The sequence below is a fragment of the Echiichthys vipera genome (assembly GCF_963691815.1).
Source record: "Echiichthys vipera genome assembly, chromosome: 14".
Lineage (NCBI taxonomy): Eukaryota > Metazoa > Chordata > Actinopteri > Perciformes > Trachinidae > Echiichthys > Echiichthys vipera.
This window is the reverse complement of record NC_139839.1, coordinates 11,067,077-11,082,531: the sequence shown is the minus strand read 5'-3', so window position 1 is coordinate 11,082,531 and position 15,455 is coordinate 11,067,077. Positions and strand designations below refer to the sequence as shown.

Genomic DNA, 15,455 nt, shown 5'->3' with positions numbered 1-15,455 from the left:
CCAAAATTACTAATTTTTTAATATTGATACAGAAGAACACCTTTCTACTTCGAAAAGGTTAGTGAGCAGACATCAAGTCAATGCTCTTTGTACTACTTCAGTACATTTTCTCAAAAAGCTGCAGCGACTGAACGTCACATTTGCTTTTATTTTGAAGGTAAATTCGGCCCCGCTTCTTTTCGAACGTCGCAGCTACCCTTTTATTTTGAAGGCATAGCATCCTATTTCCAGCCTGAGCGCGGTTTCTGTGTCCAGTTTGACGCAGCCGCAGATGGCACTACTTTAAAAACGTGCGAGGGTCTCGTTTAAAGCGGAGTCCCGCTGCCTCCACACAGGTCAGAGAGCGCCGCGCATCCACGCCGCAGCCGTCACCCTGAACCCCGGTAAGCTGGCTGATGAGCCCCGCTGTTTATTTACTGCACACCGTCTTTTCTGATCAACTTTTTTTTTTTTTAGATAAAACCAGTTACTGCAGGGCTGTTGTGTAGTTTGCACTTGAACATGCAGGTTATAAGACGCCTGATCAAATTGTTGCCAAACTCACATATTTAAAAACAAATAATATATGACCATTGTAAAGCCATTGATTTGAATCGCGAGCCACCTTTATAATAAGTCGCACTAACAAATGTCCAGTAGCACGCAACTCTCTTCCTTACTCACACATCTTATGTCTTAATACACATTTCACTTGCAACGCAGCAATTTTATATCCGGAGAGAAAACAAGTCTTAAAAGTCTGTCTGGGGCGTTGTCCGTCTGTCTGTCTGTCTCTGTAAGTGTGTGTGTGTGTGTGTGTGTGTGTGTGTGTGTGTGTGAGTGTGAGAGAGCTACAGTTACATGCTGACTTGTGGAAGCCGGGACTGCTCCTGAAATCTGTTTTCAGTTAGGAAGTCTCCTTTTTTTCACTCAGTGATGGAACCGCTGAGTCTAAAAAATGCATCACAGAGGTCAATTAAAATTCCTGTACTGCTATTTTCATTGTCCTGTGTGTGTGTGTGTGTGTGTGTGTGTGTGTGTGTGTGTGTGTGTGTGTGTGTGTGTGTGTGTGTGTGTGTGTGTGTGTGTGTGTGTGTGTGTGTGTGTGTGTGTGTGTGTGTGTGTGTGTGTGTTTATATCCATGTAAGTGATGCATATGGCATCGGTGTTCGCTGGCAGTTATTGTTATTCTGCACGCCGTTGTGAAGTAAATTCAGGGTCCATATGTGCCACTGAAGTCTTTCTCCTTTACACACTGAGATTAATGGAACAGGCAGTGTGTAAAATATAGGGAGAAAACTATTATTATTATTAAGTCATAAATTAATTGAAAAATAGGTATTTTGCCCGTTAAATAACCCCAAGACTGAAAGGAGAAGGAGCCATTTTCCACTAAGATTACAGAAGGAAACATCACGTCACAGATGTTGCAACTTTTGGACATAGGCTCTAAATGCTTCTGATTTTAACATATGGAAGCACTTGTAGTATAACAGTAATTTCTTACAGTATGCACTATCACACACACACACGGGCTGTAAATCAAGACCCATATGTGTGACTGACCTTATGCAGACACACACACACACACACACACACACACACACACACACACACACACACACACACACACACACACACACACACACACACACACACACACACACACACACACACACACACACACACACACACACACACACACACACACACACACACACACACACACACACACACACACACACACACACACACACACACACACACACACACACACAGGGAGTTTTCAGTCTGAATCGAAGCTGGTGCCAGCATGTTAAAGAAATTACCATGAGCTCAGCTTCATAAAATACATCGCAGACTCGTAAAACTTTATGCCATTTGTCTGAATTCATGTCATGGTAACTCCCTGTTGTGACTTTAGGAGGTTAGGATGTAAAAGGGATTCAGACGTTACGTTTTTCGGCGCTCCAAAATAGTAAACTCCATATTTTTAGTCAGAGCTTTTAATGGACTCGTGCTGTTTAAGTGCTCTGACAACATGAAGGTGAACTAGGGTTTGACTGAGAAACTTGAAGGTGTGTTTCTCTGTGACCTGCAGCCATTAAAACCTGTTGTGATGTGTTTGGGTGTGCTGATGTCAATCAGTGGTTGTGAAATTGACAGAATTTCGTTGCATCCTGTAAAAGGAAGGAAGCAAAGCTAGATATCTGACGAGGGACATGAAGCAGCAAACTACTACTTCAACTAAACTACTTCAGAGGATCGATGCCACTCACACATCTGTGCTATAAACATGACGCTACAGCACATGAGGCTTTTTTAACCACTAATACTGCTCAAAATAACACCAAACCGCTGGAATTACAATCTAAGATCACCATTACACACACATTATATCTCATTTGTTAAATCTGTACGAAAACCGAAGTGTATTTTTTTTTCTTGGCCTGGACCAGTGACACTTGTAGGCAATAGGGGTGCAGGAAAATATGGATACACTTGAGTATCGGAATATGTTTCGTATTGATTCTCAAAAACGCTATCACCAGAGAGCAGTGTTGAATCCATCTTCAGCCATGTGACTCTCAATCCAACATAACAGCTTATGGTATATGGTGGTGTGAGTTTTCCTAAAATTAGATTAAACAAATTGCAATATTTGTATTGAATTGTAACCCAGCTCATGGTATGTCATATTGCCAGATTTTTTTTACCAACACACAGCTCTCGTAGGCAAATTTTGACCCCTTTGGACAGAGCAGTTTCCCCGATTCCGGTCTTTATGCTAAGTTAGGCTAACAGTTTACTGGCTGCAGCTTCATATTTAACACGCAGGCATGAGAGTGGCTCTCTTGAACTCTTGAACAAACATAACTCCCAAGCTGTCAGACTATTTCTTTAAACTTATACACAGCGGCAGATGAAGAATAAGAAACTTAACAAACACAGATGTTTGATGAAAATGATCATATAATCTTCACAGTCACCACCAGATCTCAACCTAATCTGTGAGCTCATTCAGCCTTGTGGTTCAACAATTAAACTGATGGTAACCCTGAAATGGAAATTTACATATTTTTACATGGAAATAGTCGTGTCTGGCATTCATTTAGAAAGGGTTTGATTTAAGTGTTTGGTGTGGTCATTAAAAACTGAGATTTTGTTGGTTGGAGATGTATGAAGGGAGATTTTGGAAGCAAACTAGCTGTCAAGACAGCACTGATGGCTCAAGTGTCCCATTAGATCATTTTACCATTACATTTTACCGTTAGCATTCAGTTTGGCTCCAACAGGACTCGTGGTGGGGAGCACACACACACACACACACACACACACACACACACACACACACACAGAACATGTCATAGATATTCATGGAAAATGGAAATTGGTCATACATGGCTGTTTTGTCAGCTGCTCTGTTCTGAAAGACATCTCAGTTACTGAATGAAGAACCGAGAGGAAAGAACAGAGAGAAACAAAACAGTGTGTAACTCAGATGAAGGGAGATTGAAACAGAACGGACAAAGCGAGGTGGGCTGAAGTGCAGCTAACCAGCAGCTTCTGCTAAAACCATCACGTCTGTCCTGTGTTGTAGTGGGATATGCTGCGTTTCTCCGACCTCGCTCTGCACCACTCAGATCTGTTGTATCGGCTTTATTCCACTGTCTGGAATGTGCCTCTCCAGAGCCAAAGGAAACAAGTTTCTTTCTTTGTAGGCTGATGTGGAGTGCAAATATTTAGCCGAAGTCACTGCTCAGTTTGAAATACTGATATTGTGTATTTACTTTTGAGATGGTATGACTGGAATCAGGGCTGCTCACAGTGTGATGTTGCTGCAGTTGGGCCATGATTGGGATAGAGATTTTTTTAAAGCTGCTTCAATCATGTTTTTATATTAACAATAGATCACACAGGATTATTACTCTCCTGTACGGTTCCCCTCGGAACATTTAAGCGCCTTTCAGCTCAATGTTTTGATATTAGAGCCGCCAACTTTACGTTTCAGCTTCACTCTCACTGCTCGCTCCAGAGTCTTGTCGTGTTCCAGCTACAGCAGCAGCAGCTGTTTTCAGTGAAAAAGGCTCCAATACGTGGTGGAGAGCATTAAGCAGAGATTATTCTCTCAGGAGTTTTGCTGTCCAAAACAGAGCTCAAAGAACATTGATTAATAATAATCCGGTATTAATCAGAAACGTACACTTAACAAGGTGATAATATAAATTTTCTGTTTATGGTTTGTTACTCTGCTGGACAAAAAGAAAAAAAAAGTTTCACGAGTCTGTATCTCTTTTTGACACACTACATTTCCCAGGATATTGGACACACTCCACAGAAGCCTTAACTAACATCTGTCTGGCTCTAATTGTACAGATAGTTGTATTAAAAACCAACCCAAAACAAAACACAGCCAGCTAGTTGGAGAACTGTTAGTGAGTGCAGCTTCGTACTCACAGGTCTTCATAATGCAATGCATTCTGGTCTTTGGAGGCTTTAATTGGTTCAGACTCTGATGCATCCCCTCCTCTTTTACAGTGGATTTCTTCTTGTAAGATAGTTGAGGTCTCCGCAGAGTTCTGAGTTTAGTAAAAGACTCTTGCTGCTTTATGCTGAAAGACAGAAAAATGGAAAATTGAATAAAAGACAGCTGAATATTTTTGCCCCTTTAAGCTTAATTAAATGTGCAAAATGAAAGAGAAAATTCCTGCAGTCCTTTAAGTTGCAATAGACCTTATTGAAAAATGCAGAAATGGAAGGTGTGCATCATACAATTGTGTAATTTAATTTTAGAACTGCAACAATTAGTCCATTGATCGATTAGTATTTTTTAAAAATCAATCATCAAATCATTTTTCAAGCAAAATTCCAACAATCCACAGATTCTAGCTTCTCAAATGTCGATATTTGCTGGTTTTGTAGCGTTATACAATGAGGAGTGGGATACTCATGGACTGTTACAAAGCACACTTGAACTTTTGATTTATTTACTATTTTCTGATATTTTATAGAGCAAAAGATGAATACTGTACATTGAGAATATAATTGACCGATTAACCATAATGAAAATAACAAGTTGCGGCCCATTTACACTGCTGATGACCTTAAAACAACAGGATGTCCAAACAGTCATTTAAAGACCATTAATAAGTAACAACCACAAAACGTTAGACTTGTCCAACTTAAAGGTCATTCCTTTCCCAACCATCACAACTTGACATTTAAAAAAACCCTTTGTCATCATTTACACTCGTGGGAGGAGGAGTAAGAACCAGAACAACTTATTTATTCCTTATTGAAATCCACATTACAATAGGATAACATGTTGGAGACAAAATAGAAATATTTGATAGAAAAATACAGAAATATTTTTAAGATGTGGTTTGCAGCTCCGGATGACGACGAATTTAAGATGAATATTTTGTACATTCAGACCCAAATCTATTTTTAAACCACCAGGAAGTCCCATTAAGAGACATTTTCTACCGGCTTCCGCATTACTGATTAAAGAGCCAGAGAGTTTTCAGAGTCTGCATGGAAGCAGAGGTCGCACCTGCAGCACACACTGAATGTAACATAAGTTCAGACAGGGTCTATGGTATGTGAGGCATTATGAGATGTAAATGTAAACACAGTTAATGGCCGGTAAATTATCTAGAATTCAGTGTGTGAGTGGCTGGATTGTGCCGACTCCACCGTTCTGATGGAGACTTCCTGTTTCTCAGTTTTCCGCTACATTCTTCAGCAATAAGCTCATGCCATCACACATGCACATACCAGATGGTGGGTACGAGCAGACACTGTATAAAAAAAATACACACCATTTTATTTCAGTTTGTCTGGTCACGTTTGTCCAGGCCACTTTTTCACTTCTTTGTCTTTCTCATCCCCCATGTTTTAAAAATGTGTGTGTGATTTTCCTCACGTCCACATGGCATGATGTCACCTTCCTGTGTTTTATTTTTACACCACAGACAGACCTACGACCGCAGCTCAAAGTGTTACAGTCAGGTGGCTGAAACGTACACTTAAAGAAGTGGGAAAGGACAGGGAGCAGAAATGATGATATGTAGGAATGGTGGCTCTGATGTGATTGATACATGCACAGAGTAGTCCTTGGCTGCAGCGCTGACTGCGTGACACATCTTACTCACATTTAACCGTTCCCATGGCGATCAAACAGAGAGTTTTGTATTGGCAGCTTGATAAAAAATGATGTGTGATATGTGCTGTGGTGCCATGACACGGCGAGAATATTTATTGTAGGGAAACAAAGTAAGGCCATGCAGGAACGCTGTGCTCAGAGCCGTCTGACGTCAGTGAAACCCGATTTATTTTCCTCCAAACCTGTGTGGATACTGGCTCGCTTCCTGTCAGCCATTGTTTGCCTCCCATCAGATAACATTTTTATGATGCTGGCAGCCAAGTGATATTATTGCCTGCTCTACAGCCTCAGAGCGGCACAGTACTGCATGTAGCTGTGGGCTACACACACAGTATCAGCCAAGTTTTGAGGTAGAAAAAGAAAGTATTTAACACTAGTTCTTATTAGTTTAGGGAGAGGCAGGAAGTGAGATTAAAATAAGAACAGGTAAATTCCAGGCCTTGCCTTTTGCTGGGCGGACCCGCTGTCCTCCAGTGGAGATGGATGAGCAGCCTATCCCAGTCAACAAATAAACCATCTGCCGTTTCCATTAATAAGTAATGAATTAGCAGCTCACAGAAAGGAAGATGTATGCCCACTCCACATGATGTCGGTGTCAGTTTGCAGCTTTATTGTCCGCTGAGGAGACAAGACAACAAAAGAAGTGATTTAATCAACTTTATTAACAGTAGCACCTTTAACCTCAGCCACCTATCTCTGTCAAACAGCAGTTTGACTCAGGGTAAACAAATCACTTCAGTCTACGGTGGCCTGATTAAATCTTACTGTATGTTTGGCTATGAGCCACTGGTATGATTTATTTCCTTCCCTGGCCCCATAAAAATGTGTAAATACTATATTGAGATGTTTTCTTTGCATATTTTCTTACTTGATTGGGTTGAAGAGTTTAAGTGTGCTAAGATACTATTTCTAGACTTTTACCCTGAGAAAAATACAATTCTGGCATTGTGGTTATTTATATAACCCAATGTCACTAATCACAAATTAGCCTCAGGGGGCTTTGATCTGTACTGCTTATTACACCCTCTGTCCTTTTTGACCCTCACTTTGGATAAGGAAAAACTCCATAAACAAACCTGTTTAATGGGGAAAAATGGAAGAAACATCAGGAAGAACAAAAGGAGAGATCCTTGTGTGTCCCGAATAGAACACAATAAAATTATAATATAAACAATCTATATGACAAAATGATACACACCATTCCAATGGTTAAATTAAAAAACATGTTAGGCTCATCATTTTCAGTTTTGTTCATTTTCTCACTCACTGTTTGTTTTAAAACGTTTTTTTTGATGACACAGGTTCAGAGAAATTTACACCAAATAAGGTCATCTTGTGTTGAGTTAGGGTCAGCATTTGCCTCGGCTAATAGTAAATCAAGAGAAATACGTGAAGAAAACCCCTGAGTCGCACTAAGTCATTCAAAACACATTATTTAACAATGTATTTCTGTCGACCATTTATGGTCCTCAGAGGATGATTCCTAGGTTAAATCCACATGTCCACCCTAAACCGCACTTGCAGACACGTTTCAGGGGAAGTCTTGAGGGCCGAGGGCCGAGGGCCGTCCAAATCCACAATTCATCCGGACCTCAAACAGACTTTCTGCAGACTTCTAGAGAGTCTGCTCATGGGGAGGCAGACTTCACCAGATTTCACCAGTTGAATTACCCACAAGTCATTACAGTACAGACGTGACATAGTTTTTCCAATAGCAGATTTAAAAAACCCAAAATTGACTTATTATGAATGTGTAAAACAATTACCGCATTAAAACGTTACTTGAATCATGTAGGCCAGAAATAATATTCAATCACATCATGAGAAATATCTAGAAGTATAGGCTATAATAGGGGTTTTCAAAATGCATTTCATTATTGTAGCATGCCCTATAAAAGCTGCAATGTAATGCAAAATATTTATATGGATGAAAAATAAACAGCTAAGTTCTGCAGCGAATACATTAATTGTAGTTGTCGCACAAACGTTTCCACAGCCACAACTTCCAACAGTGTGGCCCGTCTATCAGCGGCTTAGCAGTCTCTCGCCCTTGCAGACTTGATGACAGTAAAAATGTCACAGTACATACGACTGAAGTCCACCAGGGTTCAGTCCGCAAGTCCGGAGGGTGGGCATTTGGATTCAGCCCTACTGACTTTGGTCACCTCTGACCTGTCCGCTAGTGTCTCCATGAGGTTGACATTTGTGGTCGGGTGAAATGTGTCAACTGATGGATAGACTGACATGAAATCTGGTAGCTGTCCCCCTCACTGCAGTACGATGTGTAATGACTTTAACAGATCCACTGACCACATCACTGCAAAATGAATTAGATTCATTACCCTCTGCTGACGGATTCCAGTACTTTGCTAATTTGCTAATGTTAGCATGCTAACATGGTAAACTGAGATAGTGAACACGGTAAACATAATTCCTGCTTAGTACCAGCATGTTAGCATTGTTCTTTGTCAGCATGCTGACGTCAGCTAAAAGCACTGCATGCCCAAGTTCAGACAAACAGAGCCGCCAGCATTGACCGGCCCAGTCTTGTTTAAGCTGCTATTTTTTTTTATTGAGATTGATCTGTGTTTATTTCCAAAGCGATTTACAGTATTTCTTCTTGATAAAAAGAGCCTGTAGGACATTGAATATTGGCACATCAGACGGCATGTTGTATAATAGCTGTTGAGACTCCAAAAGAAGAAAAGACTCTAATTTCCGTGGCCCACCATACTCCCACATATTTCTACTCAGACTTTAACCAAAAAAAACAAACAGTATTTTTAACCTAAAACCTTTTGATAGAAAAACAAACAAACCCTCTCTCCAGATAAAAAAAAAGAAGCTTTAGTGGTGGGACAACTTTTAGTACAAGTCCTTGAGATAAAGATCACGTTACAGGACCTGCTGTCTCTATCCACCTGTGACTGATGTGTCTCTCTTCCAAAAGCATCGAAAGACTGTACGAATATCTGTCGGCCCTCGCCGTTAAGAAAGAATCACCCATTGGTGATTTTTGCCAAGAGTTTGAGGAAAGTCACAAGAACAGGGAGGATTTGAGCGCAGGTTTGTGAACGCAGCCTAAACTCGTGGTAACATCGGTCCTGTGCCAAAACCAGAACTTCCGCATGGATCTGTGCCGACATGCCGCTCCAACTAGGAGGTGGACGCTATAGTTTGTGGTTTTGTTGGTCTCCAAGGGAGTGGTCCCTGTAAGAAGTGTGTGTGTGTGTGTGTGTGTGTGTGTGTGTGTAAGTTCTGTCAAAGAGTTGTCAGCATTCCAGATCTCACCACATTAGTCATACCAGGCATTCCTTCATGTGTTCACCTCACTGTGTGACACACACACACACACACACACACACACACACACACACACACACACACACACACACACACACACACACACACACACACACACACACACACACACACACACACACACACACACACACACACACACACACACACACACACACACACACACACACACACACACACACACACACACACACACACACACACACACACACACACACACAGTTTAGGAGAATTCCTTGTGGTCAGCCAACTTGAACTTGATGTGGGAATAAGTGAGTGAACAAACTTTAGCCACCTCTTCCTCCACATTTCTGTGAGATGTGAAGCCATGATTTTGCCACCATGTCCTGTATTATTTACCATCTGAAATCCCCACCCTGTAATCAAAGCTGTCCTGGTCATCAACGTGGTGATTTTGCTTCTATGTTTAGGAAGTTTATGAGTGTCGTATTTTAGGGAAAGTGATTTTTGGACTATGTAACATAAGGATACTGCAGACGTAGTTATACCAGTCCAGTTTTGAAACTTATTTGAACTTAAAGGACAGCAATAACAATTCTTCCGACCCTCTACTTAAAGGGACCTGATTTCCACACCTCCACATGTATTTCTGTGTATGAGCTTAATGGCTAAATGGATAAACGTTCTTTGAAAGTTATGAGCATGAGCGCTGCAGCAGAACTTGAGTTGATACATTCAAGACTTCTGCTGCAGGTCTGCTTCGGAGTTATCTTAAATTATCCCAAATATAATCTGATTGAGTAATGTGCGTGTAGCCAGAGGCTGTGAAAATAAACGTAAAACAAAAGCAGTAGCTTTATGTTAGAATTTAGTCTTGATGATTTCTAGTTTTCATTTTCACTGAAAAAGCTCCAACAGTAGATATTTAGGAACGCTGTTTAGGAACAGTTTTTTAAATGTAAACTATTTATTTTTATTTGAGTGATTTTTTTTTTTAATTTCCTTTCCAAGTGTTGATATCTAAAATGAATACAGATATATTCCCACTACTTTGACAGAGATGTGAATGTAAAATGCCAGATGTAAGATTTTAAATTACAGTTTATTTTGTTTGTTTTTTAAATCAGGCAGAGATAAGATGTATGAGTGAGGAGGAACATATCACAGAGTACATTAGCAGCACTCTGACATGAATGTTATGCAACGTATGCACACACACACAGGTGGGCACACAGAAAAACAGACGCCATGTACACCTGGTTGCTATATATTTTGAAACAAAACAAATATTTCAGCGCCACTGTTCTTGAGTAGGGAATAAAAGGCATCTAATCAGTAAAATGCAGCAGTTAAAACGTTTGTTTTTTTTCTCCAGTCCCACAAGGTGGATCAACAGCACCTCTATGTGGTGGTTTTAAGGATCCTCCGTTGTTGTGAGAAAGATTTGAAACTTTTGAGTCGGATAAAACAAGCTTTTTAAAACTGCCACCTGGGGGAAATGCTTCATGGTTGAAGAGAAATGAGCATTATTCAACATTTTACACACCAAACAATTTTGAAAGGGAATTTCTGTCATAAAAGCAGCATCATTTTAACCTGATTTCTACATGATGACTTTATGATGAGCAGGATTTTACCTTTCTTCTCTTCTTGCTGTATTTGTCGCAGTTGTGAATCTCCCTCAGAGTGACAATGGCAGAGAGCTCGCACTGTTTCTACTGTCGGGAGGACCTCGGGGGAAAGAGGTTCGTCCGCCACGAAGGCAAGCCTGTGTGTGTCCGCTGTCACACCAAATTCTGCGCCAACTCCTGCGCCGAGTGCCATCGACCCATCCCTGTGGAATCAAAGGTGTGTTTGTGTGTGTGTGTGTGTTACGGTTTAGAGTTGAGTATTCTATGCATGTTGTCTGTCCTCTGTGACCCCTTTCCCCCCCCTCCACATACCTCTCATCAAACTTCCATCCTCCATCAGGAGCTCAGCCATAAGGGGCGGTACTGGCATGAGGAGTGCTTCCGTTGTGCAAAGTGTTACAAGCCTCTGGCCAAGGAGCCTTTCAGCACCAAGGAGGACCGCATCATGTGTGGGAAGTGCTGCTCCAAAGAGGATGCTCCACGCTGCCACGGCTGCTATAAAGCCATACCGGCTGGTAAGACCAATGACCTGCAATCCCTGATTTTGTACCATTAGCAGGAAAGTATTGTGCTGGAGGAGGGTTGTGTAACTGTCCCATTGCTAAACTTTCTGAGGTGATTAAAACAAAAGCTGTAAGAGTTATTGTAGAGGAATTCTGAGTTACAAATTCATCAAAACATCTAAATACATATGTGATTATTAACCTGATAACTAATGTGGCATCAATACATTGTATAAAATCATCCTCATCACCTGATTGCTGCAGTAGTATCAAATCCTCTCCTTCTCTCATCTTCTGCAGGTACAGAGAGTGTGGAGTACAAAGGGAACTCATGGCACGACGAATGTTTTACATGTTTCAGCTGTAAACGACCAATAGGATCAGTGAGTTTCCTCTCCAAAGGAAGTGACATTTACTGCAGCCCCTGTTATGACAAGAAGTTCGCCAAGCACTGCGTCTGCTGCAAAAAGGTAATTCTTTCCAAATAGGGAACCGACCTTTATCGTTCTTCCAAAAAGCATCAGGAACAACAATAGCAATATTCACTATTCATACGTTCAGCTCCGTGTCCTCCATCTGTCTCCAGGCTATAACCTCTGGAGGAGTGAACTACCAGGACCAGCCCTGGCACAGCCACTGTTTTGTGTGCAGCTCCTGCTCGAAGCCTCTGGCAGGAACGAGTTTCACCAACCACCAGGACCAGGTCTTCTGTGTCGACTGCTACAAGAACTCCGTGGCAAAGAAATGCACCGGCTGCCAAAACCCAATCACAGGTAGCTTTAAATTGAAAATAATAATGAATAATGTTTAAATGTATAAATGACAGGGCAAAATACAATGTCTTAAATGTGCACACACGACATTTTTCTATTGAACACTGCCTTCATACATATTTTGTACTAGTCAGAGAAAAGAATCCACACAGTCCATCAACAGTTTGAGGGACTACAATTCCCAGAGATCTTTGTTGGGGTCACATGTTCAAGTGTTTTGCGCCAGGACGTAATGAAATGATGTGCGACAGTCCAGCTCCACAGAAAGTGAAACTTATTTTGAAAGGTCTTTGTCGACTCTTTCAAAAACTGTATGCCTCCGCCAACCATTCAAGCAGACATACATAATATATGAAGTGAAGACGATGATATCATTTCAGAAAAACAATATTTTTTTAGGGCAATTTTTGGGCAAAATGTGAACGCTTCACACACAACATTAAGATATTTAGTAGTAACTAATGGCAAAACCTAACATGACTTTTCATGTAAGGAAAAATCCATAATGGAAACATATATAAAAGGGTAGGTACCCCTGAATGGAAGGACCAAGCCCTCGGAGGTTAATATAGGATACAATAAAATTCAAAAGGTTGCAATAAACTCTAAATTGTCTTCTCCTCTCAGGTTTTGGTAAAGGAGTGAACGTGGTGAACTATGAGGGCAGCTCCTGGCACGAATACTGCTTCAACTGTAAGAGATGCTCCCTCAGTCTGTCCAACAAGCGTTTCGTAGCCAAGGGGAAGGACATCCTCTGCGCCGACTGTGGCAACAAGTAGAGATGGAGAAAATGTAAATTGTCTAAGAGTGGTTTATATAGTCATTATGTTTATCTGCCCCATTTCAATATTCTGTTTATTGCGCAAGTGAGTTTATGGGAGATTACCCACAAAGTGATGGAAATACTGGGACCAAAATGTCATTTGTGTAATTTTGCTTCGTGCTAAAACTAAAACATACACTGTGCTGGGTGATGGTAGTGACTAGCTTTGTCCTCGAGAGATAAATAGTATGTAGCCGTCTGGTTTCCGGTAGGAGGTTTGTATCACATTAAATATGACAAAATATAAAAACAATGTGTTTTGAACCACTAGGAACCACTTTTCCGGTTTACATGGGAAGTAAACACAATCAGCCACCTGCAGCTAAAATAAATGAGCAGGAGTTGCATGCATTACATACCTGAAATATGAAAAGTAGATCTAATGATGCTGTATATGAGTCTACAGGTCATTTGAAACAGTTTTATTTTGAAAGGTCACATCATTTTCTATGCAGATTTTATTTTTTAATGAACTTATTGTAGTGAGGGTCGCATTCTACAGTGTATGCTGACGTGTAAGCATTAAGATTGTGGGTACAATGTGTTTTAATTGTATTTTTTTCCCTCTTCTTTTAGCACAAAAATAACTGCTTATGTTTACCCATTTGAGCCCGCAACTGAGATTTAAAATTTCCTTTGAGTGATTTTCAAAATTGGTCAAATTGTTTTGTTTTTTCTTATCATACTACTTATTACGTATTTTTAGTCTTTGGGCAGATGGGACTACTTTTATGTATATATTTACGAACCTCGACAGCAACGCTGGTATCGTTTTCACCTACGAGTCAAAATGTGGTCCTGGTGACGCCTACTGTAGCGGGAAAAAACACATAAAAAATCTAAATGAAAACAGTAGTCACATGTGCCCAAACACATTTAATAAATACAATGTTAGAGTTTCTCTTAATTTTATTATAAATCCTGACTTTGACTATTGATAAAAGTGTGATTTTTCAGATGAAAAACTTTTTAAAGTTGTACTTTTAGATACTTTCCCCAACTAAAATGTTGTCTGACCAAATGTTGTGGCATTTTTCTAATCATACCAATTATAGTCTTCAGGCTCTAAATGTCCCAAAGTGATATTTTTCTATGTCCAAAAAAAGTTTTGTTTTTTAATAATCAAAATTATATCTGTAATTATATTTGCTCATTTCCAAGGGAATGCTTTGCTTATTGTATGTTCTGAGTAAATAAACTTGTATGCACTTTTTTGAACCATTTCCCTTCAAAGAAAGAGGAAACTTAAATATGAAATTGGAATATATTCAAACTGTATGTATGTATGTATGTGTGTGGCTAAAATGAAATAAACTTTCTACAAATCTGAGAATTACATTTCTTTGTACTGATCTAACTTTCCTTCTTAGTGTCCATGTTGACATACAGAAAACTGCAAAACATTTTACACATTATGTGCCAGTATTAGTATTAGTAAGGCTGGATTCAAAGAAAGGGATTTTCAGAATAAAATCGGTTTTCATTTGAATTAACTGATACTGATTTATAAAATCCCAAGACGGATCTTTTAAGAAGCTGCTCGACCTGAAGAATCCATTGGTTCCAATCATGTCATGCTAGCATGTCGTGAGACATGTCGTGAAGAGGGCTAAATAACACACTCCTAAGTTCAATTTTGGCCAGGGTGATTAAATGGCGTGATAATGTGTAGTGGAGATACGAACCATCTCTGCCCGACACCCTTCACACTGATACCATTTTTTTCAGGTCACTCAAAGTTTAGAGTCTTGAGAATTTAAATGTGTGTTGACTGCTGTTGAGGGTTCATGTTAAATAAAAAGTACTTTAATGTAACTGCTTTGGGGCCAATTCTTAATGAAAACATTCAGTTTTAATAATAATGCAAGTTAGAGGGTGCCTTGTACAATTAAAGCAGTAGCTCTCTCTTTCATATCCAATCAAAATTGGTATTATAACTGAAACATCCCTCACTGAATCGATTTGTGGATAGAAATATAAAAAGGGACAAGACCTTTTATGCGAAGCTGTACCTGAAAGTGGGAGCAGGAAACTCAGGCGGATGAAATGTTTTCCTGTAGAAAATGAAGTGTAGTAACAGAGTCTGTTGACAGAAAATAATTATGGTTTTACTATAAATCTTGGAATGATTTATGCCACTTTCTAACGTCCCTCTCGTTACACAGAAACATAAAGACAGGCACCACATACTAAAGGGCAGTATCCTGATTTCATGGCAGCTTTACAGAGTGATTTAGCTTTACATCAGTGTTTACAGGAAGCAGTGCATGTTTGTCAAGGCCGATTATGTATTGATGG

General features: G+C 40.0%; 1 protein-coding gene across 1 annotated transcript; it reads left to right on the top strand.

Annotated features, from left to right (window-relative positions):
* The first annotated feature begins 269 nt into the window (after positions 1-269).
* LOC310956631 (four and a half LIM domains protein 1-like) lies at positions 270-14,489 on the top strand. The gene is made up of 6 exons (XM_083926934.1): positions 270-383; positions 11,096-11,275; positions 11,399-11,573; positions 11,862-12,031; positions 12,148-12,334; positions 12,962-14,489. The coding sequence occupies exons 2-6, from the start codon at positions 11,120-11,122 to the stop codon at positions 13,111-13,113; spliced, it is 840 nt and encodes a 279-aa protein (XP_083783060.1). The 5' UTR covers positions 270-383; positions 11,096-11,119; the 3' UTR covers positions 13,114-14,489.
* Positions 14,490-15,455: the final 966 nt, after the last annotated feature.

Excerpts from the sequence above, each read along its gene's own strand:
- LOC310956631 (XM_083926934.1), top strand. The coding sequence starts at position 11,120 with ATGGCAGAGAGCTCGCACTGTTTCTACTGTCGGGAGGACCTCGGGGGA. Across the intron at positions 11,574-11,861 it reads CTATAAAGCCATACCGGCTG|GTACAGAGAGTGTGGAGTAC; the intron begins GTAAGACCAATG and ends CATCTTCTGCAG. Across the intron at positions 12,335-12,961 it reads CTGCCAAAACCCAATCACAG|GTTTTGGTAAAGGAGTGAAC; the intron begins GTAGCTTTAAAT and ends TTCTCCTCTCAG.